The sequence below is a fragment of the Parambassis ranga genome, chromosome 18 (genome assembly GCF_900634625.1).
Source record: "Parambassis ranga chromosome 18, fParRan2.1, whole genome shotgun sequence".
Classification (NCBI taxonomy): Eukaryota; Metazoa; Chordata; class Actinopteri; family Ambassidae; genus Parambassis; species Parambassis ranga.
Genome location: NC_041038.1, coordinates 3,966,804 through 3,982,779, shown reverse-complemented (window position 1 = coordinate 3,982,779; position 15,976 = coordinate 3,966,804). Strand labels below are relative to the sequence as shown.

The following is a 15,976-nucleotide window of genomic DNA, read 5'->3' as shown; positions in this document are numbered from 1 at the left end:
CTTCAGCTGCATTTGTCCTGTTATTTTACTTAGCTTGATTTATGACAAGGTCGGATTAGTGTAGTTGTCAAAATCTGGCATGAAATCAAGTCTTTTTCAAAATAAAAGTATGCGATACCTACTGTGGAGATGTGTAACCGGAATAGTTAGATTTATCTATCATAAAGACTACATCTAACAAAACTTGTGCATTCAGTGTATCTAGATTTGAATGTATTAAAAATCTTTTAATAATTACCCTTTTAAATATGTGGCTCATTGTGACATCCTCACCAATCATAAGTATACTGACTGATACACCAGACTAATTAGTGAGCCCATATTTCAAAATAAGAGCTTTATTTTAGTGAGGACAGTTTAAAAACCTAATAGTTTAATATTAGCCTTTCATAACTAATCTAGTAGGCTTGATGTCACTTACATTGCAACACAAAATTATAACCTGTAAAGTTAACACAAGCTATCGCACAGGATTTATCTTTCTGACAAAGATGGTAGTCGGAAAGGGGCACACAGATTGTTCTTTAAAAAAATTAGGTTTTAATTTAAACAAGTGGACAGCGGTTGACAGGACAATTATTGTTGGCTAACTGGTTAGCTTGATTACTTAAATCTGGGTTAGTCAACGTCAATGGAAGACCTTTAATGTGTCACATGTCAGTGATCTCTTAGGAAGAAGCACACAGACCATCTGGATGGATTTATTCCCTGTATTATTTATTGAAAACCCAGCAGTCGTCATTAATACCTGTTGTGTCTGTACAGGCAGGGGAGTATGTATATGGGAGATGTGGTAAACTAAACTAGCTGTCATTCTGTTGTCAAGAAAATAGGCAAAGGACAAAAAAGACAAAAAAAAAAACACTCGATATGCTACAGAATGACACCCTTCGTATTGTTTTCTCATTTTAACACTTTGTTTTTTAAAAATGTTATACAGATGCAGAGAAAAAAAGCGCTGAGGAAGAAAAAGAAGAAGAGTGTGACAGCAGTTCAGGAGAAGAAAAAATTAAATGAAAGACTGGTTTGGGTGCGTCTTTTAAAATCCGTTTCCTCTTCTGTCAAAGTGTTGCGTTTGCTTATTTTGTGTTGTGAAAAGCCAACAGGAGACGATCAGTGACATCATCTCTCTCTCTTCCTCATCGTTTCTTTGGAGGTTGGGCTGTGCGGGGAGGAGTGACGGGCCGACCAGAGTTCATCCCTCCATACTGGTACTTGGCTTTCTTCTCAGATGGCTTCAGGATCTGGAACACAAACATTAGTATATCAGAAGGAGACAAATATCTGAAAGATGATGATGAAGTGTAACAGCTAACTTATATGGTGCGTTCAATGACCGCTCTGTATTGGAGATTAAGAACTACTGTGGAACAAGTGTTGTCTGACTATTGTACCTGGAAGGAGCACATCAGTGTTTCATCCACGCTCATCATGCCGCCGGCGTTGTCAAACTCTCCACAGTAGTTTGGAGCAGAGAACAGAGTCACTAGCTGCCGCTTGGCAAAGAACTCATAACCGTCTTCCACCACCTGGGGGCGTCAGACACAAGAATACACTTACATGGAATCCTATCATGCAAAAATACATGATGGTTGTATATACAATGGTAAGATGTGTGTGTGTGTTGTACCTGGTGGGCTCTACAGATGAGGTCCAGGTCATGGCGGTTGAGAAACTTGCTCACCACATCGGCTCCAAAAGTGAATGAGACGCCGCGGTCATTCTCTCCCCAGCCCTGGACATCCTTGTCTGGGTCGGACCACAGCAGATCGCACAGGAGTCCTGGAGGCAAAACAAAAAACGCACACACAAAATGAATCCAAACTGTGTACAGGAAGTCACCCTTCTGCCATATTTACACACACACACACTGCTCTTCCACATAGAATCATTCTGAAAGACCATAAGAGGATCTGAGAGACAGTCACTGCCCGGCTGCCTTATAAGGACAAGAGCAGGCAGGTTGGAGGAAGAGGGGGCAAAGACTCTTCACTTCCCCCCTGGACCACCTTCACTTCCACACCAGAGGACAAAGGAACATGAATAAGGGACCTCAGATTTGAAGTAAACCAGATTAATGTGTGTTTTTAATCATCTGACTCAGCTGAACACATACATATTATTTTCATTCCATTACTCTCTAATTACGTTAATTATGGTGCTGTAAACACTCCATCAGAACGTGACATAAACTACATTAGTGTTCATTTGATCATCTCAGTTTTGAGTGTGGGAGCAAATGACATAATGATGACCCCAACAATACAGGAAGTGAGCCAAACTATGCAAGTATACAAAGATGGGGTGACGAGGGGTTGCCCGCAATCTCACACCGTATTAATCAATGAACAGAAAATAATCCGCAGCTACTTCAATGATGGCCTATTCTCCTCAGATGTGATGTTTTGATATGACACGTGAGATTGCAGTCACTAGGCTGAGCTCTTCTCATCTGGCATCATGACATGACACCACAGCACCAGGGCATCAGAGCAGCACTATGAGGGCAGGACTAACACCATTTTCAAGTCTTTTGAGATGGTTTGTAGCTCTACACTTGTGTTGCCATAGCAACGCATCAGCATCAAATTTAATGAGTCTTGTGAATGGTTTGGGAAAATCAAGTTTTTAACTAAAAGATTCAATAATAAATGTCTAAAATGATTAGTAGATTAATCAGTAATTAAATAAAAATAACTAAAAGAGTATGATGCAACAAAGTTATTGATATATTCACACTAATGGATGTAGGAATTCACCTTCTGTAAGCAGCACTTTCACAGATATGATCAGATAATCCAGATTAAGTAAAATATTAGAAAATATACTACAGTAATCAGAGGTCAGTGGCCTGCTGTGTGTGTGTGCTGACCCACCTGTGTCGGGCACGTCTGTGGGTCTCATGATGCGTCTGATCTGCTCCATAGACTGCAGGTCAGGAGAGAGACCTGTGCACGACACAACAAAACGCACAAAGCAGTCACACTGCTGCTGATAAATCTCTTCATTCTATCCGTGCAGGTATTAACGCCTGTCAGTGAAGCTGTAAACGTGCTTTGACCCATTTATTTCACATCAGATTAAGCGGCCGCCGCACTAACAGAATCACCGGCGTCTCTGTGCGAGTACCTCCGTGGCAGCAGAAGATCTTCTCGTCCACTATGGCAGCGATGGGCAGGCAGTTGAAGCAGTCTGTGAATGTCTTCCAGAGCTTGATGTTGAATCTGCGTTTACCTGAAAGATCAACAGTGAAACTGTGAGCAGGCCATATACGGTGATGTTAAGCATTTTTACAAGCCTGGCTTGTAGATGCAGTTATAATGTATCCATGCATAAGGACCTCTATATTCACATGATCTCTTATTTTGAAGAGCAATCATAGCTCACATTGTATGCAATATAGAAACTAGATTCACCACAGTAACTTGAGGGAAGGTAAAAATGAACACACACACACACTGCTGTCAGTGTATTGGTGTGACAGCGGGGCGCTTACACTCGTCGTAGAAGCCGTAGATGCGGTTGATGGAGGCACACTCGTGGTTGCCCCTGAGCAGGAAAAAGTTTTCGGGGTATTTGATTTTGTATGCCAGAAGCAGGCAGATGGTCTCCAGAGACTGTTTCCCTCTGTCCACGTAGTCTCCCAGGAACAGGTAGTTTGCCTCTGGGGGGAAGCCGCCATACTCAAAGAGCCTCAGCAGGTCTGTGTACTGTCCGTGGATGTCACCTGGGAGGAAGTATTGGAGAGAACGGTGTTACACTGCCACCATGTAAGCATGCAGAATTAGACATTAGCCTCCGTTTTAATGCATCCATAGATGAAGACACCAAAGATGGCCAATTTATTTAGAAGAAAAACTGAAAAATGTGAGGTTTGTAAGGCAAGTTTTGCATTGACGTTTGTTCAGTGACAAATATGCACCTGGTCATTCCAGGTGTCGGTACTGACCACAGATTTTGAGCGGAGCTTCCAGCTCCAGAAGGATGGGCTGACTGAGGAAGATCTCCCGCGACTTGATGCAGAGGCCACGCACCTCCGCCTCCGTCATCTGGACGATCTTCCCTGGACGACATCCTCGCACTGGTGAACAGTGAAAAGAGGAGTACAAGGGTTACAAAAATAACTGATGCACACACACACAGACGACAGCTACTCCAGCGGGAGTGCACTTTTTTTTCTCGAATTCTTCTGTCGATGGTCACATCACCCCTGTCAGGAGAGAAAGTCTCTAAAAAAAACTTTAAAATAAATATGGGAGGCAGGGTTTAGCCAACAGAAATAGCCTGTGTGGGTACTGTTGATGTTGTCGTGAGATGCTTCCTGTTGCATAACGCAGAGGAAAAGAGTCAACAGCAGTCATGTGACAAGTGACTCCATGTAATGTGGATATAATATTAAGTGTATTTAGTGTGGTAATAGAAAGTCAGCAGGTCAAATAATGTTACAAATTACATGAAAAACAAATCAAATGTAGGGAAAAACTTCCATTACAAAAAGACATTTTGTACTTTATTAATAAGCCGGTCTGTTTGTGTAGTACCAAAATCTAAATCAGGTCTAGGTTCGGATTTAAAGGAAAACTGGAACTGGACCAAATAAAATCTAAAATTAACATGGCCTATGTCATAATTGGAAAATATCTGACTTGATGGTGGCTCTACAGTTTTACACCGAGTGAAATCCACCCTTAGTAGTCACTAGTAACTACTTAGTAACTAAAAACAATTTTTTATTAATCTTCCAAGCAGACAACAACACCTTCCCTGCACTTTTTTCCCCTTATTTTTCTTGCCTATATGTAAAAACATGGCAGACGCTTCACTCTTTCCCTCTTGCTTGGTGAACCACAGAAGTAGGCCGGAGCTGACTAAGACTGCTGTGGTCAGATGACACCGCAGCAACACGTCGGAAATCCTAGCAGGCGTCGAACGCCACTTATTAGTCTGATCGAACAGACGTGGTCAGAGGAACGCCAAAGCTGCACAGCCAGAGAGAGGAAGGTGGAATGTGTGCAGATGAATTTATGTTAAAGGACAAAAGCAGTGAGAGCATGGGTGGGTGTGTGACCCTGCTATTTCTGCTTGCCTTAGGTGAGGACGATAAACACTTCATCGGCCTTTCTCCTCCAACCTAAAACACAACCTGCGAACACACACACACACACCCTACCTGGTGGCTATATTTAAACTGCCCAAAAGCCAGGTAGCATGAGAAATATCATTTAGTGAGCACAATACAGAGTGAAGGAGTGTCCACCAAGATGTTTGTGTGTATGTGTGTGTGGACTGTCAAGAGGGTAATTTCACACTCCTCCCTTGCAGGTCTGCGATGACGCGTTTGCACGTCTGTGCTGGCTCAGCTGACAAGTAGGGAGGCTTGATATAGGACACACACACACACACACACACAAGCAATCAGTACCACTTGCCTGGGAGGATCCCCTTTCATCATATGGTGAAGTTAAGGCAGAGCAGTGAACACACATACACACACACACTTTAGTTTCTGTCTGCTGCAAACACACACACAGTGTGATCCGGTGACCTTGACTTCAGATCGTACCACTTGAAGCGAGTGGGGTGGTATCCCAGAATCCCTCTAGACTGTCACCACTGCACTGCAGCTTTACCAGTCAACAAAAAGAGAGGAAGAGAGAGAGAGAGAAGAGGTGCTACCCCACATCTGATCACCATGGCAACCCAGCAAGACCAATTTCCAGCCTGCAAGGTGTTGGAGAGCTGAGTGGCGGCTGAATCCAGAGGGAAAAGGAGCCGATTTGCAGATAAAGTGGCACCTCTGCCAGCCCACGCCCCGCATACTAACACGTGTTGCATCCGAAAGTAGTGATGGAAACCCGACAAAAGGACCACACACACACAGCCGGTTATTCTGCTAATATTTCAACATATTCCAACTCAGATCACAGACAAGGCTTTGACACACAGATCAGGTGTTTTTGTTAGTATCAGGAAAGAGGCCAGTTTCACGAACACTCAGGACTTAATTATGTAAGAGATTGCTACATTAGCGCTGATCAGGACAGAATGTTTCTGCTCCTAATGTGTGTAACAGGAGTGGCAACAGGTCGTGACTTGTTAACTATGAATGCTCTTTATTAAAATAGTTAGTCTGATGAATGACTTACAAGGAAAATCAACTCGGAGTTCAACACAGCACAGATTATGTTAACCCACAGCTATCTTAGCTTGATCTTCCAGGTTGTAAATTTACAGTTTCAGGTTATAAACTGGGGCCCAGAGACTGTGTGCTGTCTGACTGAAGTTCTCAGGTGCTCTTTGTAAAATCCAGAACTTTGTGGTGCATCATAATATTGTGCCAGAAAAGGGAATAAAGTCATTTGAATGGAAAAGGAAATAAACATTGTCAGTGAAAATTATGCATCCCTAACTATATCTGCAGATATGTTCAACCTTTACACATTATATGTAAAAAAAAAAAAAAGTGGTGTAAAAAAAAAAAAGTAGTGGACATTTTTTATATTCCACCATTATGCAGCTGGGCGCCACAGAAAATCGATATTTCAAAATAAAACACCAAGCACGGACTCGGCATAATCAGTGGAGGTGAGGTGACATATAAACTAATCAGATTGATGCCTGGCAGGGGACTGGGGTCAACAACTAACTTTGCAGACACTGAATTCTGCATTGTTGTGTAAAAGTTTTCATACACACATATCAGTTTTCTCATATGCTGATAAATCCGTCATATACCGATATCAGGTGCTAATATCAACAAATCACTCATTCTGTGGAATCTGTAGGGCTGTAACATACTAGCTTCTGTATGTATCTGTGTACAGGTTAAACTTTTAGGGTGGTGTAGTTTGTTTCGTTAAAGACCAATGACAGACAGTCCAAACAGATGCACACTGTTTATCAGGGAGTCTCCCTGGTTGAAACAGCTGCTGAGCCTCACTTCACCGCAGCTTTGTCTGAACAGAGGGGTAGGACTGATGTTATGTATTCCCCAGCTGCTTCTCACTCTTTTCTTCCATTCATTCCTTCTAATTTGGTCAAGTTTGGTCGAACTCTGACCCGTGTGAACTGCTGTGTGTCCTCTTTCACTGAGCTAAAGGACACCGCTGCACTGCAATCGACTGTTCTCTGGTTCCCAGAGAACCCCCCCCCACCTGCCTGCCTGCCCTGCTTCACCTCTTCCCCATCATCTATTTATCTTTAAGCAGCATTCCTGGCTGTGTCTGAATCCCTGGGTCATCCTACTTGCTCCTCCGCCTCCTCAGTGAACTCGACTGACATCAGAGGACATCTTTGCCTTGTACCCCTCCCAGAGTTCCCCCTCTGCATTCCAATCAGCTCACAGACCCTTCAGTAAAAACCTCAGCCTGTACTGCAGCCTTAGATACACACAGTGATCAGAGCACCTGCAAGTTCCATCATGCTAAAAGTCCAAATCTGGAGAAAAATATGAATGGAGCTGACCTACAGAATCATGAATAACAAGGTTCCTCAGTGGAAAAGCATCAACAGGGAAACCACATGAGAACACAGAGGCTGGCCAATAATATATCAGCAGACCGATATACTGGTAATGCTTTGTTTGATGATTTTGTCCACCTTAAAAAATATTCAGCTAAAGCTTCTACACTGAGGATTTGTGCTTACTTCATCAAATATTTGGGTGGATCTTGTGTTAAAACCCAACTGCAGCACACACAACGTGACAGGCCGTGTGAGTAGTACAAAGCCAAACTATGACTGGAGTTGAAGGATGAAAGCAGCACATATAGCAAGGACACAAAACACAACCAATTGAATCAACAATCACACAAGAGCTTAATCTGCATTTCGCAGAAAGCTTTTCACTCGCATAATAAAAAACATAAAAATATGAGAATGCATAGTGTTTAGGCCAAAAAGGTACTGGTTGTAAAGTGCCCTCTGAAGGTCAAAAAGGTCAATTATTTTCCATTCATCTAAAAACCTTTAACAATGTGTTACTGAAGCAGAGAGAGAGAGGGGAAGATAAGTCACTTACACTCTGGAAGGCATTGCCATATTTGGGCATTACTGTATGTAGGAAGGAGGAAGTAGTCAGTCAGGACAAAGAGGGAGTGCTGCAGGGCTTCGCTGCTGTGAATGTGTGTGTGTGAGATGGGAAGAGAACCAGACTAGCAAGCAGGCACAGGACAGGTCTCAGTGGCTCTTTTTTGTGATGCTTATAATACATAAGTCTTGTTCAGACAGTGTACTTTAAGCTTTATTATTCTGTTAATCTGCACTGAATGTTTTGATGTATTTATTCCAAAACAGGATATAATCTCTAATGTTTTGATCAGAAACATTCAAAGTCTCTAAACTAAGCAGAATATACTTTTCAAAAATTAAACTGCAACTTTAAGCTGTTGTTCCGTCTAAGCTCTGAATGAGCAAGCCTGTCCTCATGAGGATGTCAACTTAGCTGTTCAGAGTAGGACTCATTGCCATGGTAGCAGTTAAAAATGGTGGGGAGGATGGAAACCTTCACCCTGTAAAATGTGTTGATTGACATAACAATCTTGTCCTTAAAGCCTGACCGAGAGTGATAATGAAATGAAAGGTCTGCCTAGACATCCAAAACAATGAGCTGACAGAGGTCACAGTGCTCCATAAAAACTTAGTGGAACTCACAACTCTCTGGGTTTTCCTCAGCTTTAATCTTTCTAACCATAAAAACTGCCAACTTAAGCAAAAACCTGATTTTTTCCACTTCCTCTAGTTTTCAAGCAAACACACTAAAAGGAACTTCTAATGGGTCAAGCAGACCCATGAATTTTAAGCAGGTATGACTCTGCATGTTTTAGTCACCACTGCACTAAAACAACATGCCCTGTCAGACCTTTTTTAGCCATCCACCTCCATTTTCTCCAACCGGGCGCTGGGCCAGCAGCTCCCCTCTGCACTGCTCCATCTAAAAACTCGCTCCCACACAGGGGCGGATGGAAAACAGTGACCCCTCAGTGATCGAGAAACACAAAGTAACTCTGCTGAGGAGAGCAGGAGACGCTCTTTAAGGCAAGAAATCCCAACTGCGGTGGCATTTCTGTGCATTTTCAGAGGATGTTTTGTTCGCAGTTAAGTGCCACGGGTGAATGGCTGCCTTTGTGGGGTGAAAGAAAGGACGAAATTGAGAGGAGAGACTGGGGGAGAAGTAAACAGGAGGCACTACTATGGTCACAGAAAAGTGGGAGAGACGGAGAGGAGTAGAAAATGCAAGGCGAAACTAAGGCTGGAGAGCAGGGAGTGAATAGAAGAGAGGGTTTATTGGAAAGCCTAGCTGGGCAGCTGAAAAGCCTGGGTGAGCTCTATGTGCCACGCTCGGTGCCAGGGGGTGAACGCTCCCCGCCGCACAGGCTCCACCATTGTTGTTTCCATAACAAGAGTGCCACGCCAGCAGCCTGAACACCACGCAACCCAGCAGCAGTCCTCCAAGTCTGACAAAAACAAGCAGGGTGACAGCAGTGCAGAATGTGCACAATGAAGCTGCAGTATCAAACATTTTATTAGAAATGTCCAAACGACAGGAAAAACATCAGTGAAATGTTTCTGTGTTTATGTCCCTCCATTTTTCCCCTGCCTCTCAATGGCTGATGCACAGGGCTGTGCCGTGTTGATTGTGCCACATAAGGCCCACGGGCCACCTGTGCTGGCAGCCCAGACAGAGGGCCTGTTGTCACTAAAGCCTGCTCCATCGTGGGCTTAACATGGGCGTGCTGGAAAAGCTGAGGCCTGTAATAACTGCTTTGCTGGATTGCAGCAGTAAAAACTAATGAGGAGGTGGAGTCAGGTGGAGACAACTCAAACAAACAAACATAAAAACACAAGGCTAAGTCAGTACAGTGCACACAAACATGCAGGGATGCAAATGCGCAGCCTACGTGCCACCGTGTAGAGACAACTGAAGGATTTCTGCGAATACTGTGAAAAATGCAACGTCAGCTCAAATGCGCTGTAGCCGGCCGCGGTGATTTTGCTGTGAAATCTGAAGCATGTCAATGAGAGTCGTACTAAAACAACAGATGGCTGATTGATTTCCCACAGTCTCATGAAATATCCTGTGACGGTATTGATCTCTTCTCACCGCAGTGATAGTACATCACACCCTTGTGATTAGACACCTAACTGCCAATTAATGATTTTGTTTTATTAATTATATAGCTCCATACTTACACTGTATAACAGAGGGGAGAATCCCTTAACAGTGCATCCTAAAAAACATTTATAAATCATGCATATTGCTAAGTCTGACATGCTCTCAGACTGTAGATACACACTCTTCTTACCTGTCAGCTGTGACTTAGTGAGTGGTCACAGGACAGCAGCTGAGAAGTCATTGTATTCACAGTGACAAATGAAACCAGAGAGGCAGGAAACCTGCATGCTTAGGCTACCGAGGAGACTTCAGTGAGTGTAAACCATGTTGTCAGTCGATCAGGTTAAGCCTGTCGGCTAGATGACACTTGACAACCTCTACACTGATGGACAGGTGGGCGTCTCCACATAACGCATAAAAAAAAGTTCATTTTATTTTTCAGTCTTTCTATTTATAATACAGTTACAAATACTGCACAGCAAATTTGTGTTAGTATGTGTTATATTTGTATTGCATTTTAGTGCCAATGTGAAAATGACCAACACAAGCTAACATTTGCATGCCTGCAAAAGTGGATTAAGTACTAGCTAGCTAATGTATCAAGATATTAACTGGACAGATGAATCTACTTGGCTAGCTTAACATTTGCTGTGGATTTAATAAATTGCCAGCTTTCTTTCTATATTACTTCTACAGCTACAGCTAACATGATCCATAATGCTAACTGCTAACTGTGTGGTTTTTAGCAATATGTAAAGGATATAAATACAAAGCTAATGTAGCTAGGAGTGATGCAAGGCAGGGGTGGTTAGCCAGCTTGCTACAATGCAGCTAATCATTATACTAATACTGAGGTAAACAGTGTCACAACAAAGCTTATGCTCCAGTAGTTTTAACCGAATTATCAAAAACCAGGGTGCCCATAAGCAGGAAGTCATTATCTGCAGTTGACTTAACAGCCACAGGTGTCGCTATTACCAACCCCCTGCATTTCGGAGCATTAGGAGCTGTCACAAAAAAAGTCATAAATGTATTATCAATTAGACACTTTTCTCATTAGGCATTTCAATGATGTGGTGATGCAAACACAAGTGGACAGCCGAGACACAGCACTCACGTCAGTGTCCACCATGTGTCCTCCAGCTGACCACTGACTTGTGGCTGCTGGGTTCATCTGGTGAAGGCATTGTTCATCACACCAACCCTGGCACCAAAAATAAACATAGCTATTGTGTAGTAAAGCTAAAGTGTGTGATATGACAGACAGCATCAAGGTCACTGTATATTTTAGCGATATTTGAAGGTATTACAGTAGCCTGTATAAACATATTTTTATGTTTCAAATCTTGGATATTTTCACTGCATGTGACTAAATGTGCATTTGTAATAATGTGTGTTATTTGTGCCACTTTGTAGCACCAAAGAATAGGAGAAAACATCAAGTCCTGTGTACGTCTCTGTGGTGCTGTTTTTACACTCTCCCTGTGTTTGTGTCACCAAAAGGGTAGGTTAATTTCTGGCAGGGACAGCTGTGGCTGTTGACATTTAATAGGAGATCATAGAGTGCTCTCCATATGTGTGTGAGCATGTGGCTTCACTGCGCACACTGAAAAAAGTGAGACATCAAACTGCTCAAGTGTTTTAAGGAAATCCTGCCCTACATTTGGGAAAATAAGCTTTTAATTCATGCAGAGATGACTGGGGATGGTGTAATAACATTCAGAGCTTCTTCATGTGAATGCCAAGAGAGAGCAACTGACAGGCCATTTAGTTAATGTCAGGATGAAAGCGGGCTCTTGATCGAATCTGGTTAAGTAAGCTATGATGAGGGATATCAAGATTTCAGCAGCCTGTGAGAGGTCTTTGTGTTGTTGAAAAGGTCAAGCTTTAAAAATAAAAAGCAACCAGTACAAAGACAACGCACACACACGGGACAGTCTGACTATTTGGATTTGTTGCCAGTGAGTGGCCCAAATCTGTCTCTTTGGGTTTGAGTTAAACCTTTAGCTATCTAAAAATATGAACTTGGGGTTTCCCCTCTGCCATGTGTTCACACAAAGGCCTCAGACACAAACTAAAAGCTTTTGTAGAACAACACTAACAAAAGTCTGCTTTTGGAATTCATAACTTATCTACCAATAGGCACTTTTTGACAGCAGGCAGGAACTAGCAGGCTTTTTTAGGATGAACTGCACCTTTCTCACAGCAGAAAACTTCATTATAGAAGCACTTTCAGATGTTGATTGAGGCAGATAAACTCAAGCTAGTGGTCTGTTTATGGGAGGTAAAGAGTCACAGTCACACAGCATCACACCAACACAGTTCCTGCGGTTGAAAAACACCTCATTTGTGGAATTGCTGGAACGTAGGCTACTCTTACTGCTCCACATTGAGTGGGCTTCTTCCTCGTCCACCATGCATCTTCTTGGTGTTGTAATTGTGCCCATTCTGGTACAAGCCAAGCTTTCAACCAATTAGCAGCAACTGTCTCCCACATATAGTGCCATGACCAAGTTGGGGCAGTAATCATAAGTGTGCCTCTGCAGCCTCTGCTTTGGTTCAATTCAAGCAATCTTTGTGTGAATACCAGGCTTCATTTAGCGTTGACAAAATCCTTCTTTACTGAATATGTGGCATGCAAAACCCCCTGCCCACTGTCACTTTCACAACAAAACCTACAACATGTGCAAAGTTAGAGTGACTGATGGGAGATGGATGGTTGGATACATTCACTGCTCACATCTGGAAGCCTTTATGGCCAGCTCCTTCCAATTTTCTCCCACTGAGGTTTCCTATTCACTAAATATGAATCCAGCTAACTTTCCTACATATAGTCCTGCCCAGCTGACACTGCAGTCTGACACTGCTACATTACTGTACAGCTCTAACACACAAAAGAGCACTATTATATCACCAATCAATCCAAATGATTAGGTTATACTGACATGTTGATCCACACTGTGCTGCAGCTTACTGAATCTGAGTGTGTGTGGCAATCGATCACGAACGCTGTCTCTATGTTTACTGATGACAGAAAGAGACACTGAATCAGTGTTCTCAAGAGATCGGAAAAACCAAGAAAAAGATCCCTTATTTAACAACGCTAAGAAAGTCATCAACTGCTGCTAACCCAACACATAACAATGGAGCAAAATCAAGAGCAGTTCTTACTTTTAAAGCACAGATTACTTTTATGCTCTCAAAATACTGGCATCAGTGTAAAAAAACAACAACCCCTATTACAGCATATCCAATCATGCATCTTAGCTACACAATACAGAAACACATCACAGTCCCTCAAACAGCACACAGATCAGCTCAGTACACTGCCATTAAAAAAACATATGGATCCATGTTTACAGAAGTGTATTAGTGTTGAAATGCTTTCAGGGTACAAACTCTGCAGGTTTATTTAAAGTGGATTAAAACTTTGATATTTTTTTCAAAAACTGTGGAAAAGCCACAAACATATTCAACCAAAACATGATTTTAGAGCTCCTTAGTGAAGACACAAGTGTGTTTTCAAATTCGGCTAACTTTATATATTAATTTATTAATTATTATTATTTTTATCTTATCTTATATATTAAGCTGCGCTTTACTTCAATAGAAAAATCAACTTTTATCAGGGATGAGCTCCACAGGCTACCGCCCACCACTGTGTATTTTTTGTGGAACTATCTTCACACATTATAATTGAGGTTTTTAGATAGTAAAGCACGTTAAAAGGCTGTATGTTACACTGTTAACACTGATACTGCGACATTATTAAAGGTTAGCTTAGTTTCAGCATAGCTTTCTTCCATACTGGACCCAAAGGAGCACAACACTCCTTCCTCTGGCAACAACTTTCTGATGACTTTAAGTGGATTCTCAATCTTTAAAACGCAGATTTATAATTCATAAAAACACTTCAGGGTCTTTGAATGTGAATTAAAGGTAACTTGTATAAAAGAGACGTGAGTAAGAGAGGCGGTGGCTTGTCTAAAAAGGTGTGCCTGGGATCACCGTTTGACGGGACCAGTCCTGTTCACTGGGCTACGCTAGCAAGTAAAGCGGCCCTTCTTTTTCTTGTGGACTCGCTTAAAAAACGAACCAAAAATAACTGTTAATGCCGAACACCGCGCACATACACGTGAATTTAATATACTACGTTTTCAAACTCACCCTCTAAAAGCCTTGAAATCAACGAGTCGACGTCCAGCTCCCCCTCCGCCATTTCTGTAACGAAGAGCTCTGCCCGCCGCAGTCTGGAGCAGGCTGAGCAGGCACCGCCTCACCGCACGCAAACGCACCGTCAACCTCCTCCCAGTCACCAGCCCTATTATGGGCAATTATGCTGCGTTTACATGCTCCTCGGATTTTCTATTTTTTCAGAAAAGGAAGGAAAATAGTGGAAGGACTTGAACCACTGCAACTGACAGATAGACGTGCACACTTAACACATTAATCATTTTATATACATATATAGATATAATATGTAAATACAATTGCAACGTACATATTAACATTTTGAAACTTTGGGAATCAACAGTTGTATAATAATAATAATAATAATAATTATTATTATTATTATTTTCATTTAAGTTGAAAACAATCTAGTAATACTCACTTTATGCCTGACAGCCCTGCAATAAAAGCACACTGATTTATTCGCCTACAGCGCCCCCGTTTGGTCAGAATAAATGTCAGATTTTCTTCAGGATTTTTTAAGACCTTATTACAGATGCAGGATTCCTTCACTTCAGCTGAACACAGAGTATAATAACCAATGACAGTAAATAAAAAAGTGCATAGCACTGCCCTAGCACTCAGATGTGAAAACTTGAAACAGTGATTTCTACCTAGGTCAGCAGCAGAATAAATGTGTAATAAAAATGTAGGTCAGTGTGTAACCACTGTTTTAATGCAGTCATTAAAAAAAAACCTAAACACAAGTAGAGGGTTGTTTGTTTACAGAAGGACAGCCTAACAACAAAGTTTGATCTTAAACTTTCCTCCAGCTTATGACTAAAGGCAGAAGTTATGTTGCTCTCCCACTCACAACTTATTTTTCTCTTGCTTTCAAGTGCGTCATCTGGGTATTTCCGCACTGTTTTTGAGTGGGTGGTGGCAAGTTGCACTGCAGAGGAAGAGCAGGGAGACGCAGCTGTGTTAAGCCAGCCCACGAACACGACCGGAAACCGAAAAGTCTGTTCTCTTCAAAATAATAGCATTTCACTTCTGACTGGTAAACTATGGCAGATTTAAAAATTTTATTTTGTCTAATTTTACACCACCACCAACATGATTAAACTAAACAATATATCATACACAATAATAAGTAACTACATCAGATAAGATGTAATATGTAACTATTTAAGTTTCACATTACATAGTTTCATGTATGAATTTTATAACTGATAAATTTATGTTGAACATTTTTGAACATTAAATATGAAGCCCAATATTCTCATATCAAAATCTTTAAAAAAATATATGTCAATAACAAGAACAATATATATGAAACAGACAAGAATACAATTCAATTTTAACAAATCCCTGGCCTAAAAATACAATTAAATAAATGAATTATATAAATTAGTTTCACTACATAATAAAAAACAAATATGATATAGAAAAAAAATAATTATTCTTATTAGCACTTTAAATGACTTGATAGCTTTTAATTAAATTATATATATATACCTTAAATATATAACTTAAAAAACAGGTCACATGCTTGTTTATTGTTACTTTCATGTATTAGTTGCTGATTAAAAATATTAGCTAGTGTTAGCAAAGTGATGTTTCCCTGCTGACGATGGCGCCATGTTTGTTTTTGGTCTATTACGCAAAAAAGTCAACAGACAGTTGCAGCAC

General features: G+C 41.5%; 1 protein-coding gene across 1 annotated transcript; it reads right to left on the bottom strand.

Moving 5' to 3' along the window:
* Positions 1-696: 696 nt before the first annotated feature.
* LOC114450694 (serine/threonine-protein phosphatase PP1-beta catalytic subunit) lies at positions 697-14,430 on the bottom strand. The gene is made up of 8 exons (XM_028428982.1): positions 14,282-14,430; positions 3,950-4,081; positions 3,497-3,727; positions 3,130-3,234; positions 2,877-2,948; positions 1,631-1,782; positions 1,395-1,529; positions 697-1,244 (listed from the first exon to the last, which is right to left on the bottom strand). Exons 1-8 carry the CDS (start codon positions 14,331-14,333, stop codon positions 1,140-1,142), a joined length of 984 nt encoding a protein of 327 aa, XP_028284783.1. The 5' UTR covers positions 14,334-14,430; the 3' UTR covers positions 697-1,139.
* Between the last annotated feature and the right edge of the window lie 1,546 nt (positions 14,431-15,976).

Bases quoted from the DNA above. Each gene is read 5' to 3' on its own strand.
- LOC114450694 (XM_028428982.1), bottom strand. From the start codon at position 14,333: ATGGCGGAGGGGGAGCTGGACGTCGACTCGTTGATTTCAAGGCTTTTA. The intron at 4,082-14,281 runs GTGAGTTTGAAA...ACTGTTCACCAG, and splicing joins GATTTCAAGGCTTTTAGAGG to TGCGAGGATGTCGTCCAGGG. The intron at 2,949-3,129 runs GTACTCGCACAG...TGTCGTGCACAG, and splicing joins GATCTTCTGCTGCCACGGAG to GTCTCTCTCCTGACCTGCAG.